Source organism: Calonectris borealis, chromosome 7, assembly GCF_964195595.1.
Source record: "Calonectris borealis chromosome 7, bCalBor7.hap1.2, whole genome shotgun sequence".
NCBI classification, from domain to species: domain Eukaryota; kingdom Metazoa; phylum Chordata; class Aves; order Procellariiformes; family Procellariidae; genus Calonectris; species Calonectris borealis.
The window spans coordinates 29,741,188-29,759,688 of record NC_134318.1 but is presented as its reverse complement, the minus strand read 5'-3'; the positions used below and the strand labels follow the sequence as shown (position 1 = coordinate 29,759,688).

The window sequence follows — 18,501 nt, the reverse complement described above, 5'->3', positions numbered from 1 at the left end:
GCACCGTCCAGCCGTGGCCGCTCCCCGTTCTGCCCGAGCCGCCATCGGTGCGGTACAGTGCAACGATTACAGATTCACCCGCCGCGCTCTGGCCCCCGGGCACCCTCCACCCCGCCGGGCACCCCGCCCCGCGCCGCAGCATTTCCTTGGCTTTGTCGTTCCTGCGAGCGAAATTAAACATTAAATATCAAAAATTAAATATTAAATACGGACGAGCCGCACTCCTCTCTCTCATCTCCGCCTTTTGCTCAGCCACCCGGGGCACTTCCAGCCTTGTCAAATTAGACAAACCCCACGCCGAGACTTGGCATGAGTGGGGCCGGGGCTTTGGAACTCCCGCCGGGGACGTTCAAAGCCTCCTCAGGCGCTTCGCTCCGCTCAGCTGGTCCTTACTGCCTGGACGCACGAAGGGCTGACGGGCCCCGATTCGGCACAAGACCTGTAATTTAAGTGTGTGCTTATGTCCCACCGTCCCGAGAGCCGGGCAGTTTCCGAGGCCTCAGCTGCTGTGCCGCAATCCCAGCTGGGGCAATAAACGCCCCACGGCCCAGCCATCATCACTCCACTTTCCATCAGCGATGAGCAAAACACAGCGCAGGACGCAGTTCAGCATCCCAGCCAGCCGGAGACGAACAGCCGTGGGAGCATCCGGTACGGCTCGTGGTGGCTGAGACCGCATTTTGGGTTCAGGGTGACCCTTTAGAGGAGGTAAAAGAGCCTCCCCTCCATTTAAGTGGAAAATGGAAGAGTAGAGGATGGCGCAGGATAATCCAATAGGTGAGGGAGCAGAGCACGGTGCTCTGGGGCCACAGCCACAAATTTTTCCTGGTCCCAAGCCTCATTCAGCTCACCCTGGAGCAGTTCTGCAGGTGTGCTCCTCCAGGAAGGGGACAGATGCCCCTGAGCCACAGCGACTCCCTGCTAACCACAGCGACCGGGGACTCAGGAATCGCTCCCCTTTCACCTCGGGGCGAATCAGAGCACCACAACTTACGGATCGTCCTGCCCTCACAGCATCCTCCCTGCCTGCAGAGGGGACACACCGATGCTGCAGAGCTTCACGCTGGGAGAAGGGGATTTGGCCATCTCTACAATTGCCAAAACACCCAGACCGGGGTGTTGGGCAGATTGTTTTGGGGTTCCTCACGCAGGATGGGGCTGCAGGACCTCCTCTTCGCATGGCTTGGGGGCCAAAAACCCCAAGACTGTGCATGCACAAGCAATGCCAGGCAGACCAGACACCCCCATATCCCGGTGAGGACCCCTACTCTAATGCTCAAAATCAAAGTCAAGAGCGAGGAAAAGTCCCCTCAGCTGCTTCCTCCCCAAAACACTGAGAATTTGGAAAAAAATAGCGCTATGCAAATGCAGTGGCATTTAGCTGTGGCCTTTTCCTGTATGCATGCGAAAGGGGGGACCTCGCTGTGGGTGCCTCCCCCCCCAGGCAAGCTGAAAGGCCACGGCAGGGACTCATGCCTTTTTAATGAAGGGGTTTGCAGGTAGGACCCCCCCGCCCCATCTGCTCTTCCGTTCACCCTGGGAAGGCTCTCTTTGATAGCAGGAGCTAATTGCCGCAAACCTCCTGGGATGGGCTCTTTGGGGACTTTGAGGAAGTCTTTGTAAGTAATAGCAGAAGAGAGCTATGCAGGGGGGGATTAAACAGCATCTTGGTTGTGTTTTCGGCAGGTCCTTCCCGAGGTCCCATCAGTGAGGTCCTTCCACAGAATTTCAGAGCTCCTCTTGCCTACCAGGTCACAGCCGCCCCCGAGGCTGGTTCGCCAGGGAGCCCCACCTGAAGCCAGCTAGTACATGCCCTGTTGACTTCCGATAACACCAAGGATTTTTTTTTGAATCATGGTATAGCTCTAAACCCCACAACTTACAAATTTTTGTACACCAAATAGGTCAGACTTATAGTCTCGTCCAAAGCCAAAAGGACAGGCTGGCAAGACAACTTTCCAGGAAACCATATTTATGGGCATTATCTATATGCTTAATCTCTAAATTGTGAATTAATCGCTCCCCTATTTTGCTGATTGCAGAGGGCAGGTTAAGCAGTCCAGGGCACTTAGGAAATCCTTCAAAATCTTGGAATTATTTTTACAATCCCCATTTTTTTGTAATGGTCCAAATTTTGTCAGGAGTTAACACCAGAGGCCCAATGAGCGCTCCTTGCCCTGGTACAGCTCTTGCTGGGAGCCACATTTACCAGGGATTTGAAAGCTTCATCTCTGAGTAGCATCCATCTCGTATTTCCCTCAAAACAGATGGTAAACTGCCTTTTCTAGCCATGTCACCCCAGATGGGGTACTCTGCAGCTTCGTTTCCAACAGAGAACAAGAAGAGCTATTGAACGTCTCAGCCTTTCACGCCTGTTTCTGGATTCCCCGTCTCTGTGTCAGTCGGGCGTTACCTGACTGCTCACGCTTTTCATTCCAGTTGTTCTGGAAATGCCTCCTTACCTGGACCCTCCTCAGCCACTGCTACTGCTGCTCCGGAGCATCCTTGGCACTTGCCCATGGTTTTTTTTGAACCCAAATATTTTATTTTTTGCTCTTTATCTTCCCCCATGCCACAAGATGCTGCTGTTTAAATGGCAGAGAGGGAAAATTTGGTCCCTCCTGGAAAATCAGTGTGTGAGGAGGGGTGGAAACAGTCCCTCATTTCTAAGCTCAGCTGCTTACCCAAGGGCTCAGGGCCGCTGCTGTTCAGTAGCCCCCAGCCTTTCCTAAACAGCTTCTGCGGGCCGGGGCACACGGGATTCACCCAGGGCGGCAGGAGCGCAGCCCATCGCCTCCCACCGCAGCCTCGAAGCCCTCACTCCTCGCTCCTCACCCTCTGCGGGACGCAGCCGGCCAGGTTTCTGGCTTTCCAGAATCGCTGCATTTCCCTGCAAAACTCTGCAGGTGCGATGCTTGCAGGGGAGTCGGGGCTCTCCCGCTAGATGGAGTCCGGGGGAAAATATAAACCTCGGCAGCGATGCACAAGCGAAGGGAGAGAAATCCCCATCTCCTGGAACAGGGCTGCAAGCGAGACAGGGAAGCTGCGCTTGGGGCATCCCCTGTCCTGAAATAACGGGGACATCCCTCTGCACCCCATGTGCCACATTGAGTTCTTCAGGGAAAAGCAGGCTTGGCTGAGCCCCGGTCCTTCTTGCCCACCGCCCCGGGGAGATGCTCGTTTGCAGCCGCCTTATCGAGCTGCTCAGCCACCGCTGGGAGCTTGCACGGAATTTGCCTGTTGGATGCTCGTGGTTCCCTGCATGTGGAGGGTTAGCATGGGGAGATCAAAAGAAGGAAAAAAGCAACTGGGCTGCTTATTGCTGTGTCTTTTGCTTCTCAGAGGTATTTGCATCTGGGCTGCGAGCTCCCAAAGACCTGAAATTGGAGCCGGGCTCAAACACAGGGGTGCATAGAATCATAGAATCATACAGGTTGGAAAAGACCTCTAAGATCATCGTGTCCAACCGTCAACCCAGCACACCATGTCCTCTACACCATGTCCCTAAGGGCCTCATCTACACGTCTTTTAAATACCTCCAGGGATGGTGACTCCACCACTTCCCTGGGCAGCCTGTTCCAAGGCCTCACCACTCTTTCATTAAAGAAATTTCTCCTAATGTCCAGTCTAAACCTCCCTTGGTGCAACTTGAGGCCATTTCCTCTCGTCCTATCGCTTGTTACTTGGCAGAAGAGACCAACACCCACCTCGCTACAACCTCCTTTCAGGTAGTTGTAGAGCGCGATGAGGTCTCCCCTCAGCCTCCTCTTCTCCAGGCTAAACAACCCCAGTTCCCTCAGCCGCTCCTCATAAGACTTGTGCTCCAGGCCCTTCACCAGCTTCGTTGCCCTCCTCTGGACGCGCTCCAGCACCTCCATGTCCTTCTTGTAGTGAGGGGCCCAAAACTGAACACAGTATTCGAGGTGCGGCCTCACCAGTGCCGAGTACAGGGGCACGATCACCTCCCTGCTCCTGCTGGCCACACTGTTTCTGATACAGGCCAGGATGCCGCTGGCCTTCTTGGCCACCTGAGCACACTGCCGGCTCACGTTCAGCCGGCTGTCGACCAGCACCCCCAGGTCCTTTTCCTCTGGGCAGCATGTCGCAGGGTCAGGCCCTGCGCGGTGCCGGGGCCTCCTTTCACACCCTGCTCTGCCAAGCTGCCTTCTGCAAACGTCACCGTCTGCTCCGTGGGCTCAACACCAGCACACAGCTGCTGCCAAACCCACGCCAGACCTGCCGTCCCACACACGGGGACCCACGACCCCTGCAGAGACCGTCCCTGCCTGCGTGTCCAAGCCATGTGGCTGCTGCCAGCCCCATAGCGAGGGGACCCACAGGATGGCTGCCCATCCTCACCGCAACCAGGCACAACCTGCCCCACCAGCCCTGACAGGGAAGCACGGCACCCCACGGGCTCCAGCCTTTGAGCTCAGCCATTTACTTGCTCTCCGGTGGAAGCCGCACGCTGCTGGGGCCGCATCCTGCCCCACTGGCATCCACCGGTGCAGGGGCATCACCCGACGCTCAGCAGCACCCCAGGGGACCACAGGTGCCACCGGGATGGCAGGCAGGAACTGGGGCCGCCAGCCGCTCCAGCAGCTGGAAGGGATCGCAGATCTTCTCCTGCAGGGCAGAGAACAACCGGGGCAGGATCAGACCAGAGGGAAGCAAGAGGGAAAAGCAGCATCTCCCCACCACTCGCTCCCTGCTAGTGGGGCGGCCCAAGCAGACCCCCCCATAGCTAACGTGGGGGTAGCCCCCAGGTCACTCCAGCTGCTTTTCCCTGCCACAAGGAGGATGCCAAGAGCTTCTCTGGGACATTGGCTCTGCTTTTATCTGAGAAATGCCTTCTGCTTGGACAGGGACCCAAGAACATCTCCCCCTCCCCAAGTACAAGGTCGTGTTTCAGGGACACACAGCTGCAGGGCGTTATCTCCCTCATGTACCAATGATCCCCACTTCCCAGCCTCTCCTGGCCCATCTGCAGGCTGGAAGGACCACCAAGGGGAGGAGGAGAGAGGCTGCCAGCAGATAGAGGTGCTTTGTACTGCGGGGTCAGGGCTGGCAGCCAGGGCCAAGCTCACATCAGCAGCTGGGACGTGCTGGGAGAGCGATGGGGGAGGAAGGAGCCATGGGGATGGGTCATCATCTCCCTGGGGCAGAGTCTTCCCAGCCGTCTCCTGGAGGAAGGATGTGTCCCCTTGGGAGACATCAAGCAGATCCAGCCATCAGCCTTGGCAGCCCCCATGGACATGTTGGGGCAGGCAACAGGCTCTCGCGCCTGGTGGTTAGAGCAGACCCCCCCTTTGGAGGGCTCCAACCTGTGCTGGGGTGCAGTTGCCCAAACTCAGGCACCAGGCACTACCCTTGGTGCCCCACGGGCTCCTGCCTGGCCCAGAAGGACTCAGGTCTCTTGGTGTCATGCCATAGCCCCTCTGATACCCCAGGGCAACCCTGATGGCATGGGACACCCATGTCCCATCCCCGAACCCAGCTGTGGAGCTGCCTGCTACCAGCCTTCATCTCCTTGCGACAGCAGCTCTGCGATGCGGCAGCGTTGGCCCTGCTGCCTCGGATCAGGAACTCCTCTGCAAACCTAGAGCTCCGCAAGATCGCGGCCATCTCGGCATCCACATCCACCACCTCTCCTTCCTGGGGACAGAGGGACGGTCACAGGGCTGGGGTCCGGAGTACATGGCCCAGGGGACCCCAGCCACCCAGTCAGATGATGGGTGGGGGGCAAAAGCAGGGGCACAGCCTGACACAAAACCTTGAGAAAGACCCACAACGACCAAGCAGCTGGCTCCAAACGCCCTTGTGAAGCCCCCACAGATGTCGGGCTCGCACTTCCACCCCAATGCAATGCATGGGTCTGGCTCCCTTTCCCGTCCCTGTTTGCAGCTCCCCTGGTTTATACAGCCCCTCTGCTCCCACCCACCACCCCCTCTACCAAAGCTTACCCCCAAAATCACAGAAGACGCTGCTGAGCAGCGTCTTCATCAGCTCTGCCCCATTCCCAGCCCTACAGAGCAGGACTGCTTGGCATCCTGGGGAGCCCCATCCCGCACCTTGAAGGTGAAGTTGGCGTCAAACACCAGCTCTCGCTCGTGCCCCACGATCCCACCGTTGTAGATGACCTGTCCTGGCCCAGTCCGGCTGCTACCTGGCACCTTGAACAGGCGGAAAGTCGCAGAGACGAAGCGGCAGTCGCCTGCAAGGGAGAGGTTGGTGGGTTGGGCACCGAGCACCCGGGCTGGGAACCAGCAGAGCCCGGGATCCCAGCACAGCTCCCCACAGCTGCCCGGAGCCAACGCTCCCTGGCTGGACCCTCACCGATGATGCCCTCCAGCTCCTTGTCGCCAATGGTGATGGGGCTGGCGGTGACCAGGCAAGGGGGGCTGAACCCCACCTCCTCGGCGATGCTGTACAGGTCTCTCCAGTACAGGGCTCCCGCCAGGCACTCCCCTGGCACGAGACCACAGGCATGGGTGATGGAGGCAAAGGCCTGTTCCCCCCATCCCATGCCACCCCCGTCCCAGAGCCCTACGCACCCCACAGCACGCTGTGCTTCCGGACGGTCTCGCTCAGGTGCTGGCTGGCGTAGACATCACTGAAGTACATCTCTCCCCCAGGCTGGAAGGCAGCGAGGAGTGAAGGGAGACCCCGAGAAGCAACAGGACAAAAGGGGCAGAGAGAAATGGGCACCCCCCAATGCTACCCGGCTGGGCACCCTCTGCAGAGGTGCCCTCCCCTGGCTCCATCCCACATCCCTGCCTTGCTGGATCCCATTTGCTGCATCCCAGCGGCACCCCAACAGCAGGGCCACCCCAACCCCGCTCCGCTCCCGCCGTGGGCGCCGGCCCCAGCATTACCTTCAGCACACGGTAGGCCTCCCGCAGCACGGCCCTCTTGTCGGGGACGAGGTTGATCACGCAGTTGGAGCTGGGGAGGAAGAGACTCATTTGCACCCTCTCATGTGCACGGCACCACCGGCTGCTGCACATCCACCGGCTGCTGCATGTCCCATCGCTTCATGCAGGATTTGGAGATGTCGATTTGACCATGAAAAGGACAGTTTGTATATTCCCAGGATCTAGCCCAGACTCTGCCTTGCGATTTTCCCTTTCCTAACATGTGCTCCTGAAGTGGGCGACCCAGTGGGATGTGGGCCCGGACCCCAGCCCACGGTCCCGGGCAGCAGCAGGACCGGGGGTGGCAGTGCTCTGCGCGGTACCTACATGACAATATCGTAGCTCTCGTCGGCCAGCACAGCGTCACCCAGCTTCTCCATGTAGCCCTGGAGGAACTCCACGTTCGGCTTTCGGTAGCCAAACTTGTCCATGTGGTAGGCAATGTGCTTCTTCGCCACCTCAACCTGGGAGGAGGAAGGGAACGAAGGTGGGGAGATACTGGGGGGATGAGGGGAAGCCCCGGCTCCGCGTCGTACCTGGCCCTCGGTCATGTCTATCCCGGTGACATGGCCCCGCTCCCCAACCAGCTGGCTCAGCAGGTAGCAGTCCCTGCCGCTGCCACTGCCCAGGTCCAGGATCCGGCACGACGCCAGGCACTCGGGGATCACCAGACCGCAGCCGTAGTACCTGGGGGGATGCTGAGCTGAGCCAGGCGGAGGTGCCCCCGTGGCGTGGCAGTCTGGGGGGCTGCAGCCCACGGGGAGGCAGCAGCGGAGGCGAGACCCTGGGGTTTACCTGGTCACCACCTCCTCATGGACACGCTCCAAAGCATCTCTCACCACCTTGGGAAGGGGCCTGGCCGAGGTGATGCACGCATTGGTTTTCAGGTCCTCCGACTTCTGCAGCACTTTGCCATAGTAATCCTGAGATGGGAAGGACAGAGTCCACCAAACTATGGCAAGCTGTGCCCCGGGAACTCCCCATGCACCAAAACGTGGGGGCCATGCCTGCGCTCGGCTTGTATGCACCCCCAGTGTCCGCTGGCACTGGCGCTCTTGTTTGCACCCAGCTAAAAATTAGGCTAACATCAAGCATCCCTTTGCCCCTACCCTCCCCAGCTCCCCTTGCTTGCATGCACAGGCGTGTGTGTGCAGTAGGGGATTTAATTCCCATTTGCAGCCACTTTGCAGGCTGCAGCCACCATTTCCCAGCCGAGAGGGGCGCGGGGAACGAGGGCAGGGACACGCCGGGTTGCTCAGCTCCCTGCGGGGAACGGGAGCAAAGCAGCCGGCCGCACCTAACGTTTTTATCTGGGCCCCGAAACGAGCTTCTGACCGCAGCAGGCACCGCGGCACGGCCTGGCCTCGGCGCCCCCCGCCCCCCCGCCAGCTCCCGCCCGCGCCGCTCACCTGCACCTCCCGGTGGATCTGCCCTCCGCAGGGGGTTGCCACTGCAACGGGAACGTGGGGCTGGTGCCTGACGCCACAGCGATGGGCACCGCGCCAGGCCCTCCCGAAAGGCCCTGAAGCCCCCCCCTCTTCCCCCAAATACTTCCTCCCCCCCCCCCCCCCGGCAGTGCCCAGGGAGACCCCCCAAACTTGCAGCCTAGTGGGATGCTCCTGGGGGCGCCTGACAACACCCCCCCCCTCCCCAAAACCCCCAGTCCCAGCTGCCCTGGAGAGATGAGCCCCCAAAAACTTCCCCATAGCGCAAATCCCCCCCACATTTTGCAGAGAGCCCTCGGCCCCAGGGGTGCCCCCAGGGAGGCCCCAGCACCCCGCAGCAGAGGCCCCGGGCTGCCTTACTGCCGCCAGCTGCACCGCCTCGGCCGGACTCTGCCCGGCCTGGGCCACGCTCCGCCCCGGCACCCTGCGCCGCCCCGGCACCGGCTCCCGCCTGGCCCAGACCCCGGGCACACGGCCCCGCAGCCTCCCCACAGGGCCCCAGGCACGGCGGGGGGAGCTGGCCCCGCTCCCATGGGGGTCACACTGCCATCACCCATGGTCCATGCCTGCACCCATGGCCTCTGCCCGCACCCACACCCCCAAAAACCCACCCTGCTGCCTCCCACCCCAACAGCTCTGCAGCCCCACGGCACAGCTCTGTCCCTGCTCAGCCAAATGCAGGGAGACCTGCGTTTAATGCCGCAGGGCTGCTCCGGCCCCTGCAGAGGACGGGACCTTGGAGGGGACAGGCCACCTGCAGCAAGGACACACTGCATCTGCAAAGCCCCCGGAGCTGAAGCACGATGGGGGACACTGGGGGCAGAGACCCACCGTCCCAGTCTCCCCCTGCACAGGGACCACCAGCGATGGCATCCAGCACAGACTCTGCTGCGGTTTGGTGGTGTTCAGGGCAGCTTTTATTCCCAGTAAGTGAGTCGTAGCTTCTCCAGCAGCTCAGGGAAAACCCGCATTCCCAAAGTGCATCTGCAAAGGATCAGGACCCCTCCCAAGGGAAAAATACCTGCCATGGCCCCTGGGCTAACAGTGGCACCTACATGGGGATGCAGGAGCTGCGGTGCCACCAGGTAAAGCCCAAACAGGCAGTGGCGGTGGAGGGGATGGTGAAATCCAGCCCAGGAGAAGGCTCTGCAGCACAGGAGCCAAATCCCAGCGGCGCTCCAACAGGAACATGGCAGGCCGATGCCCGCTCTCAGCCTGCCTTCTCGTATCAGCTGATGAAAAGCACACTCAGGCAAACAAGTGCTTCCCGTGCGCTCCAAGTGCTCCAGATAAGTGACTTACCAAAAACAAGACACAGTATTTATAGCCTGGGCCTGATGTCGCTCCCCGGGATGTGAACAGGAGCCCGGTCGCTAGTCCTCCAACACAGAGCAGCGCAGAACTGAGCACACCGCCTCGTGATGCTCTCCTGCCTGCTTCCTGGCCGGGCCTTTGGATACCTTCCCAACCAGATACAAACACACACCACAGCCAAGGCTGCTTCACCAAGAGCTGGAGCAGCAGCCCAGGAAGAGGAATGCAGACGAAGGCCGAAAGCAGTGCAAATGGGTTAGCAAGGGGATGACGTTCCAAACTCTGGCAGAGTGGAAAATAAGATAACCTCTGAGCGGGACGCTGGCCAAACCATGTCCAGCTGGACCAGTGACAGAGGTGTGTGCCCAGATTCCCGCTTTCAGAAATTCTGGCCTGGGACTGGCACCTCAGTCTACACTGAAGCACCTCTCTCACCCACCCAGGCACTTACAGCTCCCACTGATTAACATGCCCTAAATAAATCGCATTCTGTGCCATCTCTGTCTCTAAATACAGAGCAGTGTCAAACTGCGGGCACCTGTATTTAAAACCCACAGCTCGATTTTACGCATTTCTTGCCAGGGGTGCTGGTGTGGGCTGAGCACCTCACACTACACGGGAAGTAAGCGGACACGGGAATTGTTGGGGGGAGTAAAGTTTCAGGTAAGTTTGTTTCAGTTAGGCGCTGGCGAGCAGGCGAGCGTTCTGGAGCACAGACGTGGATGGAGGCAGGTGAGAGGGCCCCACGTGCCCAGAAACACAGACTCTGCACGTATCCCAGCAGGCACCCAGCACCATCCAGCCACAGGTCTGAACCCCGGGGTCTGGAGGGGAAAGGACACTTCGCTGCCCTCGGTGCCAGCCTTTGGCTACGCTTCATTTCAGCAAGTGACTCAGCTGATCCTGTAGGTTTGACGACTGCTCGACGCTGCGGACCAAGCAAGAAGAGGTTCACAGTGAGATCTGCTCCCCAGACTGCGCTGGGCTGCCTGCGCCCAAGGGACCAGAACAGCTCTAGCACTGACACTACAGCAAAGAGAAACCCTGGGGTTCCCCAACCCACCTCCGTGTCCCCACAAGCCAAACCTCATTTTGTGCACCCGTAAGCAAAGAGCGCTGCTCTACACCACCCTCATCTCCTGTCACAACCAACCTCACAGGCTCTATCACGTTCATGAAACAAATGGAAATTTTGGTATAAATCATCCCTTCACTCAAAGTCCCATCTCTTCACAATACTGAAACACTATCCCGCTGGGCCAGCATCTGCTTCAAAGGCAGCTGCAAAAAGCTTTTCACTCTGTTTTCCCCCACCATACTCCATCACTTTTCCTTTTCCATCAACCTCCACATGTGTCCCCCAAGTCCTCCTGGCATTCCTTCAGCTGAGTACTCACTTCTTCTGAATTGCTTCTTGCCTAGATGAGAAAAGGAGACAAAAAGAGCATTAGAAAAACAAAATCTCAGCAACAGGGTTCATGTTATGTTGAAGAAAAGGGACTTGATCAAGGGCTCAAGAGGCCAAAACCCCGTTGTGTTTCTGGATTAAGTCCTGAGACAGCAGCAGCACTGGCTTCTGTCACACGCTCTCACAGGAGACACAGTGCATGGCAAACAGGAGGCAAAAATCTCAGCTCCCACCCCAAAACAGCCTGAGCTGTATCAGTGGAAGATCCCAGCTCCAGGGTCTGCTCAGCTTTGAGGAGCCAGGCAAGAGGGATCGGTCTGAGTGGGCTTCATGCAAAGTCTTTAAGTAGAACAGAAAGGGATCAAGGGATCCACTCAGCTGCCCAGAGAGAACGTGGTGTCCCCTACTTACTGGTACTGTAGATGAGTGGTTATTATGGCCATTTTCCTTAAACTCTGTGGAGAACAAGACAAAGAATGAATGTCTGATGGGAGCAGTTCAGCAGAATCACAGGGCAAGCTGTCCCAATGCCCCTGGGAGTTCCTATAGCATGGCCATCACTGTACCACTGCACTGTCAGCAGTGGCACGCTCCCCTCTTCTTTCCCAACGACAGGCACAGACACTAAGTGCTTTATTTCAACTTACAGTCCCTTGAGCTTTCCGGCAGAGATGACACAGCTTAAGGGCTGGCTTGGGCTGCAGGACGGTGGGTTTGAAGAGGCACTGGCCACCAGCCCTGCTGCCTGAACTCATGTATTTCATTTCACAGCTCCAGTAACATGTCTGCATATCTGTTCTTATAACCTCCTCTCCCCCCGTCCACTAGAAACACTCTTGCTCTAGCAGATAAACACAGCTTACATCTTCCGAGTGCAGGATGGCATCTTCTTGCATCACCATGTTTCTAGCAGCTTGACCCAGGAGCTAAAAGACAAATTCACAGACCAGACTGAGAGGCAGCAGCTCTGCGTTTCCCGAGACACTTGTGATGGCTGCTCAGCAGACCTGCATGAAGGCTGACAGTCTCGGGGCCCCGGGCGACACGGTGCAAGGCTTGTGGGGAGCATCGCGTGCCGTGCCCACCCCTCAGAGCACGCAGGCTGAGGGAGAGCCTGAGGCATCGCTCCAGTCTGTCACTCTGGAGAGATGTCATGAAGTAAAGGCACCCTTCCGCCTCCCACCACCTCCCCAGCGCTGACAGAGGCACCCGGAGCCCGGGGGTGCTGGCATCCGCGGCCCAAGAGCCCTACGGCGGTGCCCCGCCGGCCCAGCCATACCTGCAGCCCGGGCCCCGCTGTCCCCGTCCCCTGCCCAGCCCCAGGGATGCCCTTCCCCCGGACTACAGCTCCCAGCATGCCCCGCGCCCGCCACCGACTACAGCTCCCAGCATGCCCCGCGCCCGCCACCGACTACAGCTCCCAGCATGCCCCGCGCCGGCCGGCCGCTCCCCGCGCCCCCGCTCAGCAGCCGGCGGGGCTCGGCAGCTCCCCGGCCACGCCGCCCCGCCCGGACGACGCCCCCGACAAGCACTGCCCCGGCGGGCGGCCGGGCGGGGCCGGGCCAGATCGCCCGCCGTCCCCGGCTCCTCCTCGCAGGCCTCGCGGCCGCGCTGCATGCCGGGCCCTGTAGTCGGCCGTCCGGCGGCGCCCGCCGCTCACCTCGGCGCTGCGGGAGCCCTTCAGCACCTGCTTGGTGAGGGCGATCACGTCGGTGCCGCAGCTCGTCACCTTCTCGGTCAGGAGCCCCTTCACCGAGTGGCCGAAGCGCGCCTGGGCGTCCGCCGCGCCCCCCGCCGCCATCTTACACTGCCCGTACCCCGCCTCGCCCCGCCGGGCGCTGCTACGGCGAGCGCCGGGGGCCAAAAGAGTCGGGAAGGCGCAGGGCCCGCGGCGGGCGGGGGCACCGCTGCGGAGGGGCCGCCTCTGCCCGGGGCCGACCCCCTCGAGGCTCTTGTCCCCCCATGGACACCTCAGACTCGGACATCACCCTGGGCACGGACACCCCGAGGCTGCCCAGCACTGACCAGTGCTGCCCGGGGCTGCCCAGTGCTGACCAGCACTAGCCAGTGCTGAGCAGGGCTGATCAGGGCTGACCAGTGCTTGCCCCGTACTGCCCGCGGCTGCCCAGTGCTCACCAGCACGGATCAGGGCTGCCCGGCACTGCCGAGTGCTGCCCATCGCTGCCCGGCACTGACCAGGGCTGACTATCAGGGCTGACCAGGGCTTCTCAGCATTCCCAGCGCTGACCAGTGCTGACCAGTGCCCCCAGCCCTGTGTTGCCCATCCCCTCCCGGTCGAGGGACTCCCAGGCTGGGGACGGACCCCAATGCCCCACCAGTCCCCAGCTGCGCTCATGGCACCCAGGGGAGATTCTGAGGACTCTGGCACCCAGGGGAGATTCTGAGGACTCAGCTGCCGCTGAGGACTCAGCTGCTGCGGATCTGGCCCTGGGCGTCCCCTGGCCCGCAGCCCGCTGGACATGGCTCCCCCACGGCCACCCGGTGCGGCCATGGCCCCACTGCCCTCGCCCCCCACCGGGTGCCCAGCTGCAGAGCTGGCCACGAGCCCAGCGCCTGGTTCCCCCCCTCCCGTCTCCCCGATAAGGAGGCGAGCCCGCCTCAGGGTCAAGGTGACGACCCCGCAGCCGGTATAAAGGCGCCCTGCACTGCTGCAGCCCCGCAGCCGGCCCCGCCATGCCGCTGCTGGGCGCCCTGCTGCTGGCCCTGGCCCTGCTCTGCGCCTGGGGGCTGGTGTGCCGGCGAGCCACCTCGGGGACGGGGACGGGAATGGGGACAGGGACGGGTCTGGGGCGCCCGCGGAGCCTGCCGGCCCTGCCGCTGGTGGGGAGCCTGCTGCAGCTGGCCGGGCACCCCCAGCTCCACCTGCGGCTCTGGCGCCTGCAGGGCCGCTATGGCAGCCTCTACGCCCTCTGGATGGGCTCCCACTACGTGGTGGTGGTGAACAGCTACCGGCACGCCAGGGAGGTGCTGCTGAAGAAGGGGAAAGCCTTCGCCGGACGGCCCCGCACTGTGAGTCGACAGCAGGTTTCGGGGAACCCCCTCCCACTGCGGCGTGGGGTGAGGTGGGGGATGCTCCCAAGAAAGGCGCCGGTGCCCGGCAGCATCCATCTCCTCTCCCCATCCCGCCTGCAACAAGGCAATGGGAGGGGCAGCCCCTCTCTGCCCTGTTCCCCAGGGCAAATCCTGTGCATCCTCCATCCCGAGGGTGCCCGATCTTCCTCGGGACTGGCTGCATCTCGGGGCATTGGGATGTGGGTTCAGATACCACCAGGCTCCCTGCACCCCTTAAGTTTCCTGGGTCCTAACCCGGGCATCTGTCCCCAAACCTCTCCATCAGTCCTCAGCAGGGGAAAGCAAAGCTCATGGCGTGGGATTTGCCTGCCAGCGCTAACCACCAGCCCCTGGACCATCCCTGGGATGAGATGAGATGAGATGATCATCCACCCCTCCCAGCATCACCCCTCTCCGACACTCGGCCCCCGTGGGGCTGCCCTGCAGCGGGGTGACCCCAGGGCTGCCTGTCCCACAGGTGACCACGGACCTGCTGTCCCGGGGGGGCAAGGACATCGCCTTTGCCAGCTACGGGCCCCTCTGGAAGTTCCAGCGCAAGCTGGTGCATGCCGCCCTCTCCATGTTCGGGGAGGGCTCGCTCGCCCTCGAGAGGATCAGTAAGTGCCCCCCACCAGCCCCCAGGCTCCCTCCCAGCTCTGTCTCCCTCCCGCGCTTGATCCAGGCTGGACTTTTCTTTTCTCTGTGCCCCTGATCCCCTGGGAACCAAGGGGAGACTCATTGGCTCAGCCCAAACCCCCCGGCGTCCTAGCAGGGGCTCGGTCCCCCTCCTTCCATCACCAGCACTTCACCGACACCTCTCCCCATGCGTTTTCTGCCCTGAGGCTTCCCTCACTCACAGCTGGGGAAACTGAGGCATGGAGCCAGTTCCTGGCCTCCCGGGCTCCCCGCTCCAACCGGGAGGAGCATCAGGCTGCGCACGGAGACTTCCCTGTGCGTCTCCATCCTCCTGCTCCTCCCCAGCACCCAGCATCGTCCCTTCTGCCCATCCTAGCCCCTCGGGGCTCAGCCCTGGCTGGGGGGTGCTCTCTGCAGGCTGCGCACCGTGAATGAGTGGGGGACCCCTCCTTCCAGCCCCCAGCTGCCCCCTCCACCCCCTCAGCTTCACCATCACCCCCTCACCTGCCTTTCCCCTCCACCCCAGTCTGCCGGGAGGCTGCGTCCCTGTGTGAGATACTCAGCACTGCGCAGGATACAGCCCTGGACATGGCCCCCGAGCTCACACGGGCCGTCACCAATGTGGTCTGCTCCCTCTGCTTCAACTCCTCGTACCGGCGCGGAGACCCCGAGTTCGAGGCCATGCTGGAGTACAGCCAGGGTATTGTGGACACTGTGGCCAAGGAGAGCTTGGTGGACATCTTCCCCTGGCTCCAGGTGAGCAGGGACGTGGGGACTGCCTGTTCCTCTCACCTCGGGTGAGAGGAAGGAGCTGGGATGTGTCCTGCAGAAGAGGGCTACCTGAGCCCCTGGCGTTAGGAGGGTCCCTGCCCCGGTGTCCCACAAGAGCCAGTACCCTGGCGGGCATGGAGTGTCTGCCTGGCAGCCTGCAGAGGCTCGGTTGAGCTGGAGCCCCTTGTTGTAATGGGGCTTTTCTCCCCCAGATCTTCCCCAACAAAGACCTGGCCCTGCTGAAGAGATGCCTCAAGGTCCGGGACCAGCTGCTCCAGCAGAAGTTCACCGAACACAAGGTGCCAACAGGGCCAGGACAGGGAGATGCTCGGGAGCTGCAGAGTGCTGGAGCTGGGGTGGAGGGGACTGTGCCCAGGACAGCCCGGCTCACACGTGTCCCCTGGCAGGAAGCCTTCTGCGGGGATGCCGTGAGGGACCTCATGGACGCCCTTCTGCAAGTGAGGCTCAGTGCCGAGAACAGCAGCCCCCCGGCACCAGGGCTGGAGCTGACTGACGACCACCTCCTCATGACGGTGGGGGACATCTTCGGGGCCGGTGTGGAGACCACCACGACTGTGCTCAAATGGGCTGTGCTCTACCTGCTCCACTACCCCGAGGTAGGGTCTGCGCCCCGTGGGGGCGGGGCGGGGCTCCCTCCAGCACCAGGGACATCATAGGGGGCTTTGAGGAAGGCAGGTGCCAAGAAAGATGTCAGGCTTTGCGAATAAGCAGGGTCAGGCTCTGGGCATTTTACTTCTGCCCTGCACAACCTGCCAGGAAATGCTGGTGATGCTGGGCGTACCCCACTGCCACGGGGACCCCCCGCGCACAGGGCACCCCCCTCCCCGCGCTCCCACCCCAGCCCTTGCTCCCCTCCCAGGTCCAAAGGAAGATCCAGGAGGAGATGGACCAGAAAATCGGCCTGGCGCGTCACCCCCACCTCAGCGACCGCCCACTGCTGCCCTACCTGGAGGCCACCATCAGCGAAGTGCTGCGCATCCGGCCCGTGTCCCCCCTGCTCATCCCGCACGTGTCCCTGGCCGACACCAGGTGAGACCCCCCGGGGCGCAGCCGGGACGTGGGCAGAGACCGTGGGAGGGAGCGACCGTCTCACTCTGCGTTCGCCTTGCAGCATCGGGGAATACTCCATCCCCAAGGGCGCCAGGGTCGTCATCAACCTCTGGTCCGTGCACCATGATGAGAAGGAGTGGGACAAGCCCGAGGAGTTCAACCCCGGTGGGTTGGGTGCTCCCTGTCCTCCCCGGGGGGCAGGGGACGGTGGGGTGGGCGCAGCAGGAGAGGCTGAACCTGGGGGAGGCTTGGTGGTGGGAGGTCGGCTCCTGCTCCCCCCCGGCTGGGGCATTCACACAGTCTCTGCTCTTGCGGCTCACGGGAGGGACACACATGTCACGAACTTGGGCAGGTCTCAGGCAGAAGGGACAATCCCTGCCGACACCAATGGTGCCCCTTCCCCCTGCAGGCCGCTTCCTGGATGAGCAGGGCCAGCACATCCACTCGCCCTCACCCAGCTACCTGCCCTTCGGGGCCGGGATCCGCGTCTGCCTGGGTGAAGTCCTGGCCAAGATGGAGCTCTTCCTCTTCCTGGCCTGGATGCTGCAGAGATTCACGCTCGAGTGCCCCCAGGACCAGCCCCTGCCCTCGCTGGAGGGCAAGTTTGGCGTCGTGCTGCAGGTGCAGAAGTTTCAGGTGAAGGCCAGGCTGCGGGACGCCTGGCGAGTGACCTCGTGATGGGGACGAGCCCTGGACCCTGGGCAGTGGTGGGGTGGGATGGGACCACAGAGGCCATGCCGTGCCTACCCCATGGATACGGGGTTGTCCGGATAAAGCTGTTCCCAACGCAGCATGGCTCTGGCTATTTTTTGGACAGGCGATGGAGGGCAGGGGGAGGTGGGAGTGTGCCTGAGATGTATGGTGGCCCCACAACTTTGTGTGAGCACTGGGCTGAGCTGGGAGGCCATGGCCCCTCCGCGGGGCTGCTAACACAAACAGCCCCTTCGCTCCCCCAGGGATGGGGGGTGGGGGGCCCGTCCAGAGACAGCCATGAGCCACGGAGACCAGCCACCCGCATAGCTGGCGGAGGGCGAAGGGCCCACCCCAGCCAAGTAAGGGGGGAAAAGAGACCAGTGGGCAGCTTGGGGGTTAGGGATGCCCAGGCTGTGCCCAGCGGCTGTGACCCCGGGTGGGTGACCCTGGCTGGCTCCTGCCTTATTTTCCCCGCTGGGAGCAGGGAGAACGAACACAACATGGGCTGGGAGCTGAGCCCGCCATGGGGCAGGGAGAGCTCCCCCAGCCCTTCCTTCCCCTGCCCCACCCCAGGACCCCCACCCGCTCCCGGGGGGGAAAAAGAAGGAAACAGCTTGGAGGTTCCTGCAGTTTTAGCTCCCACCCGGCTTCCTCTCCTACGGTGCGCAGGCGCACACGCTGCTGCTGGCACATGCAGGCGTATGCACACGGGTGCCTGCACACGCGTGTACTTACAAGCGTGTGTATGCACACAAAAGCACAGGGATGCATTTATGCCTGCCAACGCGCATACATATGGCTGCACATATATGCTTGTATGCACCCACGTACACATGCACACACGCAGCCCCTTCCAGTCAGGACATGAGCGCCTTGTAGGGCTGCAGGGCTCTCCGACCCAGTCCCGTGTGCGAGCCACCGTGGGGAGGTGCAGGCAGCCCCAGCTCCAGCTGAAAGCGGGGGTCCAGAGGTGCCCGGACCCCGCAGGCTGAGCTCAGCTGCAGCCCCCCAGGCCCGGTGCGCGGGCACCACGGAGCCGGGGGCTGCTGACATTCATCGTGCAGCAATGTGGCATCTCCCGCCTGCACAGTGTCCTGAGCATCGATCCTCGCTGTCTGGCTGGATTACGGCCGTCACTGCGAGCAGCATAACCTTCCCGTAACATGAGGGGCTGTGT

General features: G+C 61.7%; 3 protein-coding genes across 5 annotated transcripts; 1 reads left to right on the top strand and 2 right to left on the bottom strand.

The window, feature by feature from the left end:
* Nucleotides 1-3,313: 3,313 nt before the first annotated feature.
* AS3MT (arsenite methyltransferase) lies at nucleotides 3,314-8,742 on the bottom strand. Its single transcript, XM_075154956.1, has 11 exons — nucleotides 8,720-8,742; nucleotides 8,324-8,364; nucleotides 7,710-7,837; nucleotides 7,451-7,601; nucleotides 7,242-7,378; nucleotides 6,876-6,945; nucleotides 6,555-6,636; nucleotides 6,337-6,468; nucleotides 6,072-6,214; nucleotides 5,521-5,655; nucleotides 3,314-4,626 (listed from the first exon to the last, which is right to left on the bottom strand). Coding segments are annotated over exons 1-11 (1,119 nt in total). The 5' UTR covers nucleotides 8,721-8,742; the 3' UTR covers nucleotides 3,314-4,527.
* Nucleotides 8,743-9,098: 356 nt separating this feature from the next.
* On the bottom strand, nucleotides 9,099-12,905 carry BORCS7 (BLOC-1 related complex subunit 7). 3 transcript variants are annotated; one of them, XM_075154958.1, is made up of 5 exons: nucleotides 12,742-12,905; nucleotides 11,945-12,007; nucleotides 11,493-11,536; nucleotides 11,071-11,091; nucleotides 9,102-10,601 (listed from the first exon to the last, which is right to left on the bottom strand). In XM_075154958.1, the coding sequence occupies exons 1-5, from the start codon at nucleotides 12,880-12,882 to the stop codon at nucleotides 10,550-10,552; spliced, it is 321 nt and encodes a 106-aa protein (XP_075011059.1). In that variant the 5' UTR covers nucleotides 12,883-12,905; the 3' UTR covers nucleotides 9,102-10,549. The 3 variants fall into 3 exon arrangements, with proteins under 3 accessions (XP_075011058.1, XP_075011059.1, XP_075011061.1); XM_075154957.1 differs by lacking the exon at nucleotides 11,493-11,536 and having other exon boundaries at nucleotides 9,099-10,601; nucleotides 12,742-12,888; XM_075154960.1 differs by lacking the exons at nucleotides 9,102-10,601; nucleotides 11,493-11,536 and having other exon boundaries at nucleotides 10,609-11,091; nucleotides 12,742-12,888.
* An 861-nt stretch (nucleotides 12,906-13,766) lies between these two features.
* CYP17A1 (cytochrome P450 family 17 subfamily A member 1) lies at nucleotides 13,767-17,421 on the top strand. The gene is made up of 8 exons (XM_075155474.1): nucleotides 13,767-14,111; nucleotides 14,632-14,770; nucleotides 15,316-15,545; nucleotides 15,773-15,859; nucleotides 15,968-16,177; nucleotides 16,441-16,610; nucleotides 16,693-16,796; nucleotides 17,041-17,421. Exons 1-8 carry the CDS (start codon nucleotides 13,776-13,778, stop codon nucleotides 17,307-17,309), a joined length of 1,545 nt encoding a protein of 514 aa, XP_075011575.1. The 5' UTR covers nucleotides 13,767-13,775; the 3' UTR covers nucleotides 17,310-17,421.
* The last annotated feature ends 1,080 nt before the right edge of the window (nucleotides 17,422-18,501 follow it).

Bases quoted from the DNA above. Each gene is read 5' to 3' on its own strand.
- BORCS7 (XM_075154957.1), bottom strand. From the start codon at position 12,882: ATGGCGGCGGGGGGCGCGGCGGACGCCCAGGCGCGCTTCGGCCACTCG. The intron at 12,008-12,741 runs GTGAGCGGCGGG...TTTGTCTTTTAG, and splicing joins AGGGCTCCCGCAGCGCCGAG to CTCCTGGGTCAAGCTGCTAG. The intron at 11,092-11,944 runs GTAAGCTGTGTT...TTTCTCATCTAG, and splicing joins CCATCCTGCACTCGGAAGAT to GCAAGAAGCAATTCAGAAGA.
- CYP17A1 (XM_075155474.1), top strand. From the start codon at position 13,776: ATGCCGCTGCTGGGCGCCCTGCTGCTGGCCCTGGCCCTGCTCTGCGCC. The intron at 14,112-14,631 runs GTGAGTCGACAG...CCTGTCCCACAG, and splicing joins TCGCCGGACGGCCCCGCACT to GTGACCACGGACCTGCTGTC. The intron at 16,178-16,440 runs GTAGGGTCTGCG...CTCCCCTCCCAG, and splicing joins ACCTGCTCCACTACCCCGAG to GTCCAAAGGAAGATCCAGGA.
- AS3MT (XM_075154956.1), bottom strand. The intron at 6,637-6,875 runs GTAATGCTGGGG...GCTGCCTTCCAG, and splicing joins AGGCCTACCGTGTGCTGAAG to CCTGGGGGAGAGATGTACTT. The intron at 4,627-5,520 runs GCTGGTAGCAGG...TCTGCCCTGCAG, and splicing joins GCTGTCGCAAGGAGATGAAG to GAGAAGATCTGCGATCCCTT.